This window comes from Trichechus manatus, unplaced genomic scaffold, assembly GCF_000243295.1.
Source record: "Trichechus manatus latirostris isolate Lorelei unplaced genomic scaffold, TriManLat1.0 scaffold00190, whole genome shotgun sequence".
Lineage (NCBI taxonomy): Eukaryota > Metazoa > Chordata > Mammalia > Sirenia > Trichechidae > Trichechus > Trichechus manatus.
Window position 1 is genome coordinate 1,690,291 of NW_004444126.1, and position 15,846 is coordinate 1,706,136.

At 38.8% G+C, this 15,846-nt stretch overlaps 1 protein-coding gene across 3 annotated transcripts in view; it reads left to right on the forward strand.

Annotated features, from left to right (window-relative positions):
- The window catches only part of PITPNB (phosphatidylinositol transfer protein beta), a 73,942-nt gene that overhangs the window by 10,416 nt on the left and 47,680 nt on the right, over positions 1-15,846 (forward strand). For all 3 annotated transcript variants that reach the window (XM_004387619.2, XM_004387618.3, XM_023741787.1), the window contains 4 exons: positions 11,835-11,926; positions 12,608-12,615; positions 13,115-13,189; positions 15,089-15,172. In XM_004387619.2, coding sequence (XP_004387676.1) covers positions 11,835-11,926; positions 12,608-12,615; positions 13,115-13,189; positions 15,089-15,172 — 259 coding nt within the window. The remainder of the gene's footprint in view (positions 1-11,834; positions 11,927-12,607; positions 12,616-13,114; positions 13,190-15,088; positions 15,173-15,846) is intronic.

Below are 15,846 nucleotides of genomic sequence, written 5' to 3' on the forward strand. Positions count from 1 at the left end.
TTTTAATTCTTGTCTATTTGATAGATTGAAGATAATCTCTTGTTTAAATTTGCCTTTCTTTATTAGTAAGGTTGAATGTCTTTTCATGTTAATTCACCATTTGAATTTCTGTTCAAATCCTTTGTTCGTGTTTTTTTTTTTTTTTTTCCTCCTCTCTCCGGTTTGTAGAAGTTCTTTTGCACGTTCCTCTCTAAGTTTGGCAGTCTATTCTCTATCTTTGGCATGAATATTTTAAAATAAAAGATGCATACCTGTATTTATCTAAGGGCAAAAGCCCAGTAATGGCTTTTAAGAGTTAGTCTCCTCAATTTATTAAACGTGAGAGGAATTCTTTGCTCTTCTCTTACCTTTATTCTCTTTGTAATTGAAATGATTCACACCCATGTTCTGTAGAGCTCCTTAAAGTTGTAGATGAGCTGTAACAGTATTTTTTATGTTTTCTGAGTTTACCTTTACTGTTTAGTTTGTAGTAGCACTTGAATATAAAATAGGTTATCATTTTATAGAACCTTATTTTTTATTATTTTTTCTTAGTACACAGTATTTCTTTGCTTGTGTTCTATGTTTGATTTGAGAAATAATGAAGGCAATAACCCTATATGGCAGAGTAGCCCTATAGGGTTTCCTAGGCTGTAGTCTTTGTGGGAACAGATCACCAGGTCTTCTTGTCTCTCACTGAGTGGCTGGTGGCTCAAAGCACTGACCTTTCGCTTAGCAGCCGAGCACTTAACCATTGTGCCACCAGGACTCCTTTTAGACTGTCTTATAAATTGTGACTAGTAATTTGTTAGCACCCTAAATATATCTTAAAATGTGTCAGTTGAGAGAACGGTTTGATATTCTAGATGGTATATTCAGTATAATAGTGGTAGTATTAAATTTTACTTACGTATATAAAGCTTTTCCTAGAATTTTGTATTTCCTCATTAATTGAATTCTACCAACACATAGAATTTCTTTATTTTAAATATTCAACTCTTTCTGTAGGTTCTAAAATAAACCAAAAGGTTTGATATATAAAAATTCCTGTTTGTTTAAAGCATTACTCCACATAATGTGAATCAACTTGAAATAAATTCAGAATATCCTTGAGGTGATAATTAAGAGTTGGAATACTGGGGAAACGTTTAACATATTATTATTAAATGGAAAATACCGGTTGCTAAATAATATGTACAGTGTGATTCCAGTTACATATGTTTAAAAAAATTGATCAAAAAAGCCTAGAAAGAGGTTCATTAAAGTGTTAAGAATATTTATCACTTGGCAGTAGGATTATAGGTGATTCTTAAAATTTTCTGCTCTTCTGTATTTTCCTTTTTTAAAAAAAAAAAATTGTGAACACGTTTTATTATGAGAAAGAAAAAGAATAAGAAATATTACTTTTGAAACATCTGATTTAGGTGACACTCCAGCTATAAATACTGAATCTCTTAAGTTGAAGCATACTATATAAATATGGTTAGTGCAAGAGATATTTTTATTCCGGAGAGCTTATTTGGGGATGAGGTTCAGAATTCCTCCCAGGCTTTTAGTGGATTAGATAAAGGAAAATCTTGGCTCCCTGGAGGCCAACCTTCCAGCGCACTCAGGCTTCTGGAAAAGCTTCATTCCTAGAAGTAACTGAATCATTCCACAGTACCCTTTGGTTTCACCCTTTCATGCACTCCTTCACTTCTCATTGCAGTCCTGAGAACAGGTGATATACACATAGTACATCAGAAGACACTAAGGCACATAATTTTTCCCAAAGTCACATGACTGTTAACATGGCAGAATGGTGATTGAGACCCCTGTTCTCTGATTTCTAACCCCACATTCTTTTGGTTGCCGATAGGCAGTCCAAGGTGCCCAAAAACACTCAGAGCCTGATGAGTACAGGCCTCCCGTGAAAAGGGAGGGTGGGTGTCTGATTGGCTGATGAGGGCTATGTGATACATGTAGAAGACAGGCCTTATCACTCAAAGGTGAGAACTGAGGGTGGAAGCACAGGAGAGGAATGAGACAGGAAAGAAGAAAAGGAAAGAAAGTAGAAGTCATGGATCTCAGGCAGTGTGACAAATAAATAGCCACAGTAATGAAAAACAACTGAAAGCCTGTCCATTGATAAAGACAAAACAGGGACCAACCCTGTAGTCTGAGGGAGAGAACCTCCATGGTGCAAGGGCAATAAGATGTCCACACTTGGAGTCACCAGTGGCACACTGAAGGCACATTATCCATAGAAAAACTGTGTTATGGAAGCACAAGGAAACATTCAGCAGTAAGTGCTGAGGACATCACTGTGCTTTAGGAAAGATCCTTTGATCACAGGGCAGGGCTGGCAATACAGACCCTTCAGACTTTAGTAATCTGCAAGGGTATCAGGTCAGTTGTCTATAGAGATTTTTAGAGCTCTTCTCCCCTGAGGAAGTTAAATTTGTGTCCAGTAATATATGTTCCCTTTTCTAGCATTTAATCACAGGTTAGCATCAGCAAAATTGCAAATTTGCTTAAGGCTACCAACATCTTATTTTGGATTTGAGACACTTGAAATTCTGAGGTCCAGTTTGGCCCGTGTAACCAAAGTCTCTGGGTTTCCTGGCTAGTAGACTTTACTATTTCAGCAAAGTACTTTTGGGTCATATGTGTTGGGCAGATTAAGATGTACACACTTAATCTCAACCAGAAGATTGAGAAATGATCTTGGCAAGGTATTTTAAAAAATCCAAAAGTTGGTGACCTTACAAGGTACATTTTGGATGTCTAATCTTTTGGAATAATGAGCCTCTCCATATCCTTTGATAACTTAGGGTCTTCCATGGTAGTTATGAACAGAGAATCTGGTACTTTCTGTATTTTTAGTGTGTGCTAGTCACTGTAAGTGCTTGAGGTGGGAGCTCATTCATCCCCAACAGCAACCTCTTACACTGTAGAAGCTGAGTTCCTCAAAGGCTTATGTAACGGGCCTTGGGTCCCACTGCTGTTTGGTAGCGGAGATAGGACGTGAACACAGGCAGGCATTCTGACTCCAGAACTTGCCCTCGTAACCACTTCGCTCTACTGCTGAGCCCTGTAGAAGGGTTAGAGTATTTTCCATTTCCATTTTCTAAAATGGACTCCGAGGGAGGTTACTGAGAAATTCTTCCAAAACCGTGGGTTTCACCATATCCCATTTTCTCACTAGTCTTTAAAGTCTCAAGTCTTCTTCCAAAAATAAAGTTAAGCTTAACAGGATACTCAAACCTGTTACCTTTGAGTAGATTTTGACTCATGGTGACCCTATGGGACAAAGTAGAACTTCCCCATAGGGTTTCCAAGGCTGTAATCTTTACAGAAGCAGACCGCCACATCTTTCTTCCGTGGAGCAGCTGGTGGGTTCCAACCACCAACCTTTCAGTTAGCTACAGTGCGCCACCAGAGTTCACAAGGTACGTACTTAAGATAACTCAGTTGTTATAACTCTGTCTGGCATAGAATACTCTTGGCTGTAAGCAAGCCACTTCCTCTGTTGTCCTCCAGAAGTGGTCTGTTCAGCCTCTGTTCAGCCCCTTAGACTCTTCTTCTGTTGAGTCTCTACCACCCTGCTCAGATCCTGAGTACAGCTCAGACTTGTCCTGCACAGAGGCATTCCTTGGCTACTTTTATTCATATTGATCCCTTTCCCCTAAACTCCATCACTTTTTGTCACCTTTTTTCATTTTGACACCTACTGATGTTTCCATATGATTAGGTGTCATATTTGTCTTCTACTCCATTTTCACAAAAAGTTTGGGTGTGTTTCCTTAAGCTATTTAATATATACCTAGTAGTGGATGGAAGGAGCCCTAGTGGTGCAGTGGTTAAGCGTTCGGTTGCTAACCAAAAGGGCAGTTTGAACCCACCAGCCATTCCACAGGAGAAAGATGTGGCAGTCTGCTTCCATAAAGATTTACAGCATTGGAAACCCTATGGGGCAGTTCTGCTCTGCCTTTAGGGTTGCTATGAGTTGGAATCCCCTCAATGGCAACAGGGTTTTGGTTTAGTAGTGGATGGTGGGGAGGGAGGACAGAATTTATTGGCAAAGAGTTTTGAAGCAAAGCCGGGAAATGTGTTCAAACTTTTGAGATAATATTTCAGAGAAAAACTTGAAGCTCTCCTGAGACTTCACTGTAGGAACACCGTAACCAATTCTTTTTTCTTTCTTTTTTTGTTCTCCCTTCTTGGGGAAGGTCAGCTTTACATTTTTACTTCTCATAAGCATTATATTTTCACCATCTTCAGTCAGTCCTCGTTGATGGCCATTTGTCATTTTTAGAGGAGGCCTTTCTGGAACACCATGTGCAAATGCTTTAAATGGTCAGGGATGCTACTTTTTCACACCCCATGAACAACTGGGTGCAAGATGGTGAGGAGTGGTGCCTCTTATTCCTTGTTCTGGCAACATAGAAACCGACAGTGTTCTGAGTGGGGTGAGAAATCAAGGATACTGGCAGCAGAAGTGGCAAAGATGATCACTCCCCAGAAGTGTAGCAAACCTTGGAACACCGCTTTTGCTGAAAGATAGCCCTGTTATACCTACAGCTGCATGATTCTGACTTACGGAAAAGAACAATGACCCAAAGGCAAGCTGAAATCACGGGGTTTTAAAAGAAAGCAGGCTATAGCCACTATTACTATCCTACCAACCATTGGTGTTCCTGCGGTTGTATCTGGAACAAATACCCATGTTGATCTGAGTCATTGAAAAATATTTAATTATGTTCAGTATTCTACTCCATTTAAGAAATCTGGGAAGGAGTTTTGGCAAAGAACAGCTTTACCAACTTAACTGGCCTTGTTCCCCAGGGGTTTGAAACAGCAGAGGATTTATCGAAAATTATTATTTTGAAATTTCATGTGGTTTGAAAATCATGACTTTGAAATTTCATGTGTGAGTTTATTTTTCTAAGCAGGAGTCATTTACCAGGAACTTAAATTATGTTTATGTTTGAAAATGAGAAATTTAAATCACGTGAGAATACAAAGATTGATTATGTGTGATGCTGTGCAAGTAAGAAATTAGTAAATATTAACCAAATGTAGTACGAGAATGAGCCATCATAGGTCACAGCATGTCATCATCCCTTTGCATATAGTTCAGGGTCTTAAGCTTCCCACCGTTCAAAGTTTTCTAAATTAAGAGGGATCTTATTCTAGAAGAATATCAGAAATATTTTCTGAAACACACTGTTTCCTCTTCATGTTAAATCTCATTTCTCGTTGATACTCTTTTGTTATGTGAAAAATACTCCTTCTTTTTGTTTTTTTAACTACTCGAGTACTTTTAGATTCTTATTGTATCTCGCTGCAGCTAGCCAGTTTGTGTCTGGTTATCTTATTCCCTTCCCACAAGTCAGGGGATTTTAAATCATTTTTGTAATGTTTCCCCTTACCTCTCCATTTCTTTTTTTTCTCCATCTCCATCCCCACTACCTTAATCCACATTACCATCATCTCTCGAACTTCTCTAATTGCCTCCAGACCGATCTCTTGCCATCCATTCTTCTTTTTTTTTAAACCTGAGATACAATTCACATACCACAGAATTCATCCTTTTAAAGTATATGCTTCAGTGGCTTTTGGCTTTCAGTATATTCCCAGAGTTGTGCAGCTATCACCACTATCTAATTTCAGAACATTTTCATCACTCCCAAAAAGAAACCCCATGTCCACTAGAAGTCACTTTCCCATACCCCTTCCCCCCAGCTCCTGGCAAGCACTGTTCTACTTCTGTCTCTACAGATTTGCCTATTTTGGACATCTTGTATAAATGGACTGCTAAAATATATGGCCTTTTGTGACTGGCTTCTTTCACTGAGCATACTGTTTTCAAGGTTCATGCATGTTCATTTCTCTTTATTGCCAAATAACATTCCATTGTATGAATATACCACGTTTATTCATTCATCAATTAATGGACGTTTGGGTTGTTTCCACATTTTGGCTGTTATGAGTAATGCCACTATGAACATTCATGTATAAGTTTTTGTGTGAATACTAGTTTTCAAATCTCTTGAGTGTGTACCTAGGAGTGGCATTGCTGGGTCATGTGGTAACTTATGTTTAACCTTTTGAAGAATTGCCAGACTGTTTTCCAGAGTGAGTGTAAGAGGGTTCTGGTTTCTCCATATCCTCACTAACACTTGTTATTAGCTGTCTTTTTAATTATAGGGAACCCTGGTGGTGTAGTGGTTAAGAGTTTGACTGCAAACCGAAAGGTCGGCAGTTCGGATCCACCAGGCACTCCTTGGAAACCATGTGGGGCAGTTCTGCTCCGTCCTATAGGGTCGCTATGAGTCAGAATCCACTCAGTGGCAACGGGTTTGGTTTGGTTTTTGGTTTTAGTAGGTGTGAAGTGGCATCTCATTGTGGTTTTGATTTGCATTTTCCTGGTGACTAGTGATGTTGAGCATTTTTTCAGGTGCTTATTGGCCATTTGTATATCTTGTAGAAATGTCTGTTCAGGTCCTTTGCCGTTTCATAGTTGGATTGTCTTTTTGTTGTTGAGTTTTAAGAGTTCTTTGTTTATCTTGGATACTAATCCCTTATCAGATATGTAAAATTTACAAATTTTTTTCCCATTTTGTGGGTTGGCATTCTTTTTTTTTTTTGGCTTTTGTTGTCTTTTGAGGTGTATAAAAGTTTTTAATTTGGATGAAGTTCAGTTTACCTATTTTTTTCTTTTATTGCTTTTGGTGTTTTAACTAAGAAACCATTGCCTAATCCAGGGTCGCAAAGATTTACATCTAAGTTTTCTTCTAAGATTTTTATCATTTTTGCTCTTACATTTAGATCTTTAGTCATTTTATTTTTGCGCCATCTGTTCTAGCCCAATCCAATTAATTTTCCACACAAAGCCAGAATGATGTTAAATCAGGCCAAGTGATTTCCCTCCTTAAAGCTTTCAGTTGCTTCCCATCGTACAAAGAATAAAATGCAAACTCCTTGACCTGTAGGGCAAGGCTCCATGTGATCTGTCTGCACCTTGCTCACCTCTCCAGCCTCATCTCTTTCCTCTCTGTTCCTTGCTCACTACATTCTAGCCATGCTGGAGGCCTCAGAGTTGCTCGAGCAGGCCAAGCCCCTTGCTGTCTTAGGACCTTTGGTCATCGTTCCCTCTGCCTTCTGTGCTGTGCCCTGGCTCTTCATGTAGCTGGCCTTCCATACCCTCAGGTCGCCACCATAATGTCACCTCCTCAGGGAGGCCTTCCTGACCACTCTCGTCCCAGTTATTCACTTTCTCAGTACCCCTTTCCTTTCCTCTAGTTCACTTCAGGAGAGGTAATTCTGTGCTTTTTTGTTGTTGACCTGGCTGTTTTCTGTCTCCTTTCCTGGATGGTAATTCCTGGGTAGGAATTGACGCTGTTTGCTCACCAGTATTTATGTAGCTGCTGGCAATAATAGCAGGACCCTGGTGGCACATTGGTTAAGAGCTTGGCTGCTAACAAAAAGGTCAGCAGTTCGAATCCACCAGCCACTCCTTGGAAACCCTATGAGACAGTTCTGCTCTGTTCTGTAGGGTCACTAGAAGTTGGAATCAGCTCGACGGCAATGGGTTTGTTTTTGTTTTTTGGCAATAATGAACAGTAAATGAGTGAACTAAATGAGGTGCCTGATATATTTAAGGTGTATTTCAGTTGAGTATAAAAATGAAACATTAATCGCCTTGGCTTTATTTATGGCAAATTAGTCTGGTCTACTTCCCCATGTTTTTCAGCATTTTGGTATTTATCTCATAGTTCACAATAGGCAGGGGAACAAGGGAACGTGGAACTCCTAAGCTAATTTTCACCTAGATAGAAAAATATCAAGGGAAAGTAAAGTTTGAAATGATTTGCCAAGGTATTATTTATGTCAGTAACAGAATTTTTTAAAAAAATACTCCTGGATCAGGAGAAGTTCAGTGTACGTTATCGTCGTTTATAATACATCTTTTAAACCACATAAGCCCTTTGTTTTCCTATACCACTGTGACAAAGTTGCTTACCTTGAAACAAACAAGTTCGTAAATATTTTTATGATAAGATCTAAATATTATCTCCTCCCAATACAGTTGAATAAAACGCTTTGGTTGAATTTTACCCTGAAGTTAAGTATTCTTAACATGCGTTCAGAGTTTGGGTGAGGGTGAGTATGTATTCTCAGAGAACTATCATGTTCTTGGGCATTATGCTGAGGCTAACCTAACTCAAAACCTGAAATCTGGACAGGTTCACCTTGAAGTAAGCACTGCCATGAACACAAGGTGTAGAAAGAATGACATTTTGTGAATAGTTTTGGAGAACAAGAGGAGGAATGCGTGTTTTTGAAGGCCTGGCTCCATTTTGCTAATTCAGTTAATATTTGTCCCTTTTCTGAAGTTCTCAAAGCTTCTGAAACAGAGTTTCCTACACTTAACTGACTTCCTAAGTGATATTGGTGGCGCAGTAGTTAAGAGCTTGGCTACTAACCAAAAGGTTAGCAGTTTGAATCCACCAGCCACTCCTTGGAAACCTTATGGGGCAGTTCTGCTCTGTCCTGTAGGGTTGTTATGAGTTGGAATTGACTCGATGGCGGTGGGCTTGGTTTAAGTGATACTGAGGTGGAAAAATGATGATATATATACTTTCAATTATATATCAGCTGTCTTATTAGGAACATATAAAGGTTGCCATTAATGACAGTTCCTCTCCTTTGAGATAGAATTGAAATTTAACTTTATTTACTCTATTTATGCTTCTTCCCCAAGTTTAGTCAGTACCTTAGATTCATGAGGAGAGATGTGTTCATTGATGTTCTCATAATAAATGTATAAACCAAAAAAACAAACCCATTGCTGTCTAGTCGATTCTGACCCATAGTTACCCTGTAGGACAGTAGAACTGCCCCATAGGGTTTCCAAGGAGCGGCTGATGGATTTGAACTGCCAATCTTTTGGTTAGCAGCCCAACACTTAACCCCTGTACCACCAGGGCTCCAGTAAATGTATAGAAGCCAGTAAATTTGAAACAAAATTAAACTAACTTAAAGGTTTGGACTTCATTGACTGAGTCAAAACATAAAATGTATTGTTGGAATTGACATGGTGGGAATAAGATAGTAGGCATCTGGGAACCGGATGAAGCAATATTAAAACTTACATACATTTGACTCTTTCTGTTCCTTAATGACTGCCAGTTTTCTTTTGTTTGGTTCAGCAAATTTTAGAGTATTTTATGAGTAGTAAAGTTTTTAGACTATCAGACACTATTGGAATAAATGTTGTTGTTAGTTGCCATTGTGTCAGCTCCAACTTGTGGCCACCTTATGTATAATAAAGGGAAATGTTGCCCAGTCTTGTGCTGTCCTTATGATCTATTTGTTATCCATCAGGTTTTTATTGGCTAGTTTTCAGAAGTAGATTGCCAGGCCTTTCTTCCCATTCTGTCTTAGTCTGGAAGCTCTGCTGACACCTGTCCAGTATGGGTCATCCTGCTGGTATTTGAAATACTGATGGTAAAGCTTCTAACATTCTAGCAACACACAGTACTTAAAATACATTTCTGAGCTAGTGCATAGATATTTTTCTCCTACCCTTTCTAAGTTGACCAACTGAACCATTGATAGGTGTGTTAATCATATTCTGAGTCAGATTGGTAGTCTGTATCTTGTCTTAAAAATTAACCATATGTATTATATATGTATTACATATACGCTGATTAGACTTCACCCATATTTAAAGGGATATTGGTTCTAGTTCTTTAGTAATGGGAGATATTTTTTGGACTTCTAGATATTCTTTGACTTTTAATGTGGTATTATTTTACCTTATTAATGAGTGGCTTCAGTTCTCTGAAGTTACACCCCTTTGCAGGAATCTTCCCAAGATTTGAACAGAGTAAGTAAGTGCTCAGAGAGTTAGTCTTCCTTCATTATTATCTTATAAACATGTGAAGGCGAGTGTAAATCTCTTCATGTCCTTGGAGTTATGCTTGTTTTGCCTTATGTAATAGGAGTACTTCAGCTTTACTTTTTCTGTGATTTAATTTGCCAGAATAATAGCCCCAACCCATGGGTCTGAGGACAGAGACGGTGGTAAAAGTGCTCTCTGCACTGCCTATTCTGTTATGCACAGCTGGCCCACGGAGGGTTTCTCCCTGCCTTTTCTGCTTAGCCTCCCAGAATTCAACATAGAAATCGCTCTGGCCAACTGTTCAGTCTTATTACAGGGTCAGATGTCCTCTCTGGGACTCAGATTTCTTAATTTTTTTTCTCTTAGTTTGGGAAATAAAGTTGTGCTTGATAGTCCTCAGAGAAGTGACTATAATATTGGGACAAAAACACATATAGGGCTTGAAGTTGGAGGACATAGCTTGACTTACAGTTATTTAGCCACGTAAATGCTGGTTGTATGAAATGATGAGGTAATGCCTCCCAGTGTTATTGGGGATTTAAAATTAAAAAAAAAAGCATGTGAAAGTATGCAGCTCCATGTCAGCTTACAATTAAAAATCAGTAACTACCATTTATTGACCTCCCATTGTACTGGGGAAACCCTGGTGGCATAGTGGTTAAGTGCTACAGCTGCTAATCAAAAGGTCAGTGGTTCGAATCCACCAGGCACTCCTTGGAAACTCTATGGGGCAGTTCTACTCTGTCCTGTAGGGTCGCTGTGAGTTGCAGTTGAGTCGTCAGTAGTGGGTTTGGTTTCGGTTTTCATTGTACTGGGCGTATGCCAAACACATTGCAGATATTGTCTGACTCATCCTTTCAATAATCCTAACTAGTTCCCATTGAGTCAGCTCCATAGGGTTTTCAGTGACTAATTTTTTGAAAGTAGATCTCCAGGTCTTTCTTTTGAGCTACCTCTGGGTGGACTGGAACCTCCAACCTTTCAGTTAGCAACCAAGAATATAAACCCTTTGTACTACCCAGGAACTCCTACATAGTAGGTAATATGAACTCCATTCAACTCATGAGGAAGTTCAGAGAGGCCCAGTAATGTGTCTGAGGGCACACCGCTTCTAAGTGGTGATATTGGGATTTGAATCCAAGTCTGTGTGAAGAGCCTGTACATGTTAAAACTGTTCTCTTTACATTAGGCTTGAATCAGCGAAAATGATCGTTTTATTTGCATTTCGTGGAAAACTGATAAAACTGATTTTTCCATTTGTTTATTAACCAGTCGTATTTTGTGTTTGTAATGTGTTTAGTGATGTTCTTTGCTTGTTTGTTGTTGGGATCTTTCATGTTTGTCTTATGAATTTGCTGGTCATGTGTTAATCATATCTAACCCTTTGCCCCTTCTGATCATACTTGAGGCAATGAATGCCATCCGCACCTACGAGATATTATACTTGGATATGGTTTAAATCCCGTTTTTCTGTAGGGTCCTTCTCCTTGTCATTTTTCTTTAGGTTTATTCTGTAAAATGCATTAAAGAATTTTACTCAGATATATTTCTTTATTCTGGTGCTTCTGTTTTGCATTAAGAAACAGTATAGTCTAACCACACGGGGGAACTTCTGTGTTGTATTAACACACAGATGGAGTAGCCTCAATTTTTAGCCTCTTAGATTTCAGATCAGGAGAGTAGATCAAAACCTAGATAACCCTAAGAAAGAATTGCTTCTATTTTTAAAAATTCTCTATACAGTTAAGCATAGTCTTAATCATGTCACTGTTTTTACATTAATTTTTCCAGTTGACTACTTTGGGATTGAAAATAAAACTGTTGATAACAGTCTTGAATTTTAATTCATCAGGCTTGGAACATGGTCACCTTTGATAACAGGACTCTTTGAAGTAATCTGATAAATACCAATTAAGAGTCGATGTTGCTGTTGAAAATATGTCCAATGTTTTCCTTCTCACAGTAAAGTTCCAGCATTTGTGAGGATGATTGCTCCTGAGGGCTCCTTGGTGTTTCACGAAAAAGCCTGGAACGCGTACCCCTACTGTAGAACAGGTAAGCCTGTTTCCCAGCAGCCATTTTACTCCTCCACCCCACTAATGCAGGGGGAGCTCCCGGTGCCCATGCCTTTGAGGAAGGTTTTGCTAAACAAGGTCTTCTGTGATTCTCGGACAGTCACTGCCCAAGTGGTGGCAGAGGAAAAGCTACCTGGGGTTCTTCCCCCCAGACCTTTATGAAGGGCACAGGTCCATTCCCAGATGCCACATTGGGAGCGTTGCTGACCATGCTGGCTCCAGGGGGTGTGCAAATGAAAGAAAGACAGAAACCTTAAGAAAATACTGTCCACACTCACTTATTATAGAAGTGTCTTTTGGTGTAGTCTCAACAGTATTCCTATTTCTATTGTTACATAGTAGAGGAAGACTATGACGGACTTCTGAAACCATCTCTTGTCATTTGCTAAGAATGCCTTGTAAATGATGTTTTGCTTTTGTGACATTATTCTTTTTTAACATTATTTAAAAGTTAGATTTTTCTTCATATTTTGTTTATACTCCATAATCCAAATTATAGTGTCACTTGTACACTGTGTTTTGCAGATAGAAACTGCTAAATGTTCTGTGTTTTCAGGTAGTTTAATCTTTGTGACATTAAATATTGGGAAAGATTGCTTTGACTCAGATTAATATTCTGAAATTTTTCCCCTTTCATTGCCTGCTCTCCATTGTACCTCAGTTGTAACGGTGAGTAAAACAATTTTTGTGTCACATACTCTCTCTTCCTCTTTAAACTTTGTTTTTACAATTATTGTTTTCAACTATTCCTTGCTTTTTTGTTTATGAAAAATGCCCACCACTGTGCGGCTCCTCTCCCCTGTGCTCCTTTCACCAGTCCATGTGACACCACGTGTTCCCAGTGTTCGTAGGCTCCTTGCAGCCTTGTCTTCAGAATCTCCCCATTGACTTTATTTTGTTTCTGCTACTTCCTTCGAGTGTTGGATTTGCTCACCAAACCTCATAGCTGCTTTGGTATTAGCCCTGAATGCTGCATGACAAGCAGGATTAAATTATTTAAAAGCATGTGGCTTTTGGTTTTCCCAACAAGTCTGTAAAATCAGCTTGTAAGTCAGTCTCCTCATAGAGCCAAAGCGCAGATGCTTGTGCTGGGGGAGGCTCCCACAGATATGAGCCCCAGGGAACCCGGTGAAAGATCATTCTCATTTTGCTGTTGTGTTTTCTGCAGAATGAATATATGAAAGATGATTTCTTCATTAAAATTGAAACGTGGCACAAACCAGACTTGGGAACATTAGAAAACGTAAGTGTCAACTCTGTGCATTCAGTACAGAAGCCCCTGGAAATGGGAATACCATAGTCCACTTTGCCATCACCATAGTAATGTCACCTGCGTTAGACTAGCACCTGGCCACACCAGGCTCTGTGGAATTGAGGTGAGGCAAGCAGGCAAGCAAACACACCTACTAGAACCAGAAACCATTGGGCTTTCCTGTATGACTTCCCTTTGCCTTGACTCTTGAGTGGACTTTGGTGATGGGTTGCTGTTTCTGTCAGCAACTCTCTTTATTCATGGTAACCGGGACGGGGAAAGCATAGATAAACAAAATTCACGGATAATCCCCAGCCCAATTTTAACCTTTAGTTTTAGATTACTTTCATCTGTGTATTTGCCAGAGCTGCTGTAACATAGCAGAATGTATAGTTTTAATTTTTATCTCCATTCCACTTTTGCTAGTATAACTGTTGAATGTCAGAGACATAACCAGAAGGTAGGAGAGAGAAGAATGTACCTTGAATAACTAAAAAAGTGTTGTCCAACTCTTGTTTTATATTATTAAAAGGTGGTACACATTTATCTCTAAAGTAATTCTAAAGAAAGTCAGCCAGGACTCAACTATAATCATTGACTTTTAAGGTTTTCTATTTGTCAGGGGACTTGGAAGGGCATCTGTTACAGGTTGATGCTCTTGGCTTTGCAAACCCATTACCATCTAGTCAATTCTGACTCATAGCGACACTGTAGGACAGAGTAGAACTGCCCCTTAGGATTTCCTAGGCTGTAATCTTTACAGAAGCAGACTGCTACATCTTCTTCCTGTGGAACAGCTAGTGGGTTCAAACCACCAACTTTCTGGCTAGCAGCGAAGTGCTTAACCAGTGTGCCATCAGGGCTTCTTTGCGCTTGGTCCAGTGGTCCTCAGAAGTGTGGTCCCTGGGCCAGCAGCATCAGCATCATCTGGAAACTTGTTAGAAATTCAGATTCTCATGTCTCGCCCCAGACCTGCTGAATCAGAATCTCTGAGGGTAAGGCCCAGCAATTGGTGATTTAACAAGCCCACCAGGGTATTCTGGCGCACGCTTCAGTTTGAGAACTCCTGTTCCAACCTTTTGATATACTGTTATAGGAGAGCAAGTTAATGATAATTATGGTAGGTTATATTCTTACTGTAGTTGTATGGCAGTCATCTTTGTACACTAATTTCTTGGTGCTTTGACGTTATTGATGCCAATTAATATAACTTCTGAAGTATCATTTGTTGTACTTGAGTTTTTCTTCCACATGATCGTTTGACATTTTGTATTGGTTTTCATAGTGACTCTCTAAAATTGGGGGTCTAAATGAGGTCATTTAGTATGCTTCAGCTTTCAAATGGGCATAGCTTTGTCAGTTTTTAAACAATTCTTAATTGACTCATAGGTAGAGTTCCAGAAATAAATGATTGAACAACATGAGGTATAGAGAAGAATTGACATACTGAACCTGAATAGCTTTAGAATAATCAAATTCAGGAGAGATTTTAGATGAGTCGTGCAACTTCTTGAAATCTGATTATAATGGTACCTTGGTTTATACAGGGCTTACAGGTTACAAGGATTTTATCATGTATTGTTTTTTAGTTATGAAAGGAGAGGTACGTTTGGTATATAAATCATCTCTGAGGACTACCAGAAAATAATAGTGACAGATTTTTGTTCATCCTTTCTCCCCCCATTATTTGAGGTTGTAAGGGGTAACAAAAGGTTTCTAGATCCCTCAAGATTTCATCCAGGTAGCTAATTTAATGAAATAGTGATTTAGATTTTTTATCCCCATAATGCGCCCTGAGAGATAGATGATAAAGATCAGACATGTAAGTGAAATACTTTTGCTTAACAAAAATAAGTCACAGTTTGTTTTGTTTTTCGTTATCGCTTATAGGTACATGGTTTAGATCCTAACATGTGGAAAACTGTTGAAATTGTCCACATAGATATTGCAGATCGAAGTCAAGTTGAACCTGCAGTAAGTACTACTTGATGACATTTTAACATTTTGCCTCTTAACATCTAGAAATTATTTTCTTTCTCTCGTGTATGGTCTACATTTTTACACTGAAAATATAATACCTGGAGCTTAGGTCTGGGTCTGTGCAGCAAAGTAGGAGGGAAGGTGATTTGTTTTTGTGTGTATTTTAGCTTTGTACAAGTTGTCTCTTCTTAAGAATCCCGGTATACTGGGATATATAGGTGTTTATTTTCAGTGAAAAAAAATGTTTCACAACAGAATTTTCCTTTGAACTTCTTTAAATAATATGATCCCTTGTACTTTTAAAGTGTGATTAAGAAAGCACAAATTTAATTTGCATACAAATTTTCAGCAGCTCAGCTAGGGCTAAAATTGTCATTTGTGGAAAACTGTTGATGGTGGACTGTCTCTGCTGAAAAGCTGTGTAGCTTTGATTTTGTTTCTTACTGGATGCAAATTTTTTTTCTTTCTTGTTTTATTGTACTTCAGGTGAAGGCTTACAGAACAAATAGTTTCTTATGAAACAGTAGTACACATATTGTTTTAAGACATTGGTTAACAACCCCACAACATGTGAGCCCTCTAACTTCTCAACCTTTTTTTTTGGTGAAAATACACATAGCCAAAGATACACCATTTCAAAAATTTCTACATGCACAGTTCAGTGACAT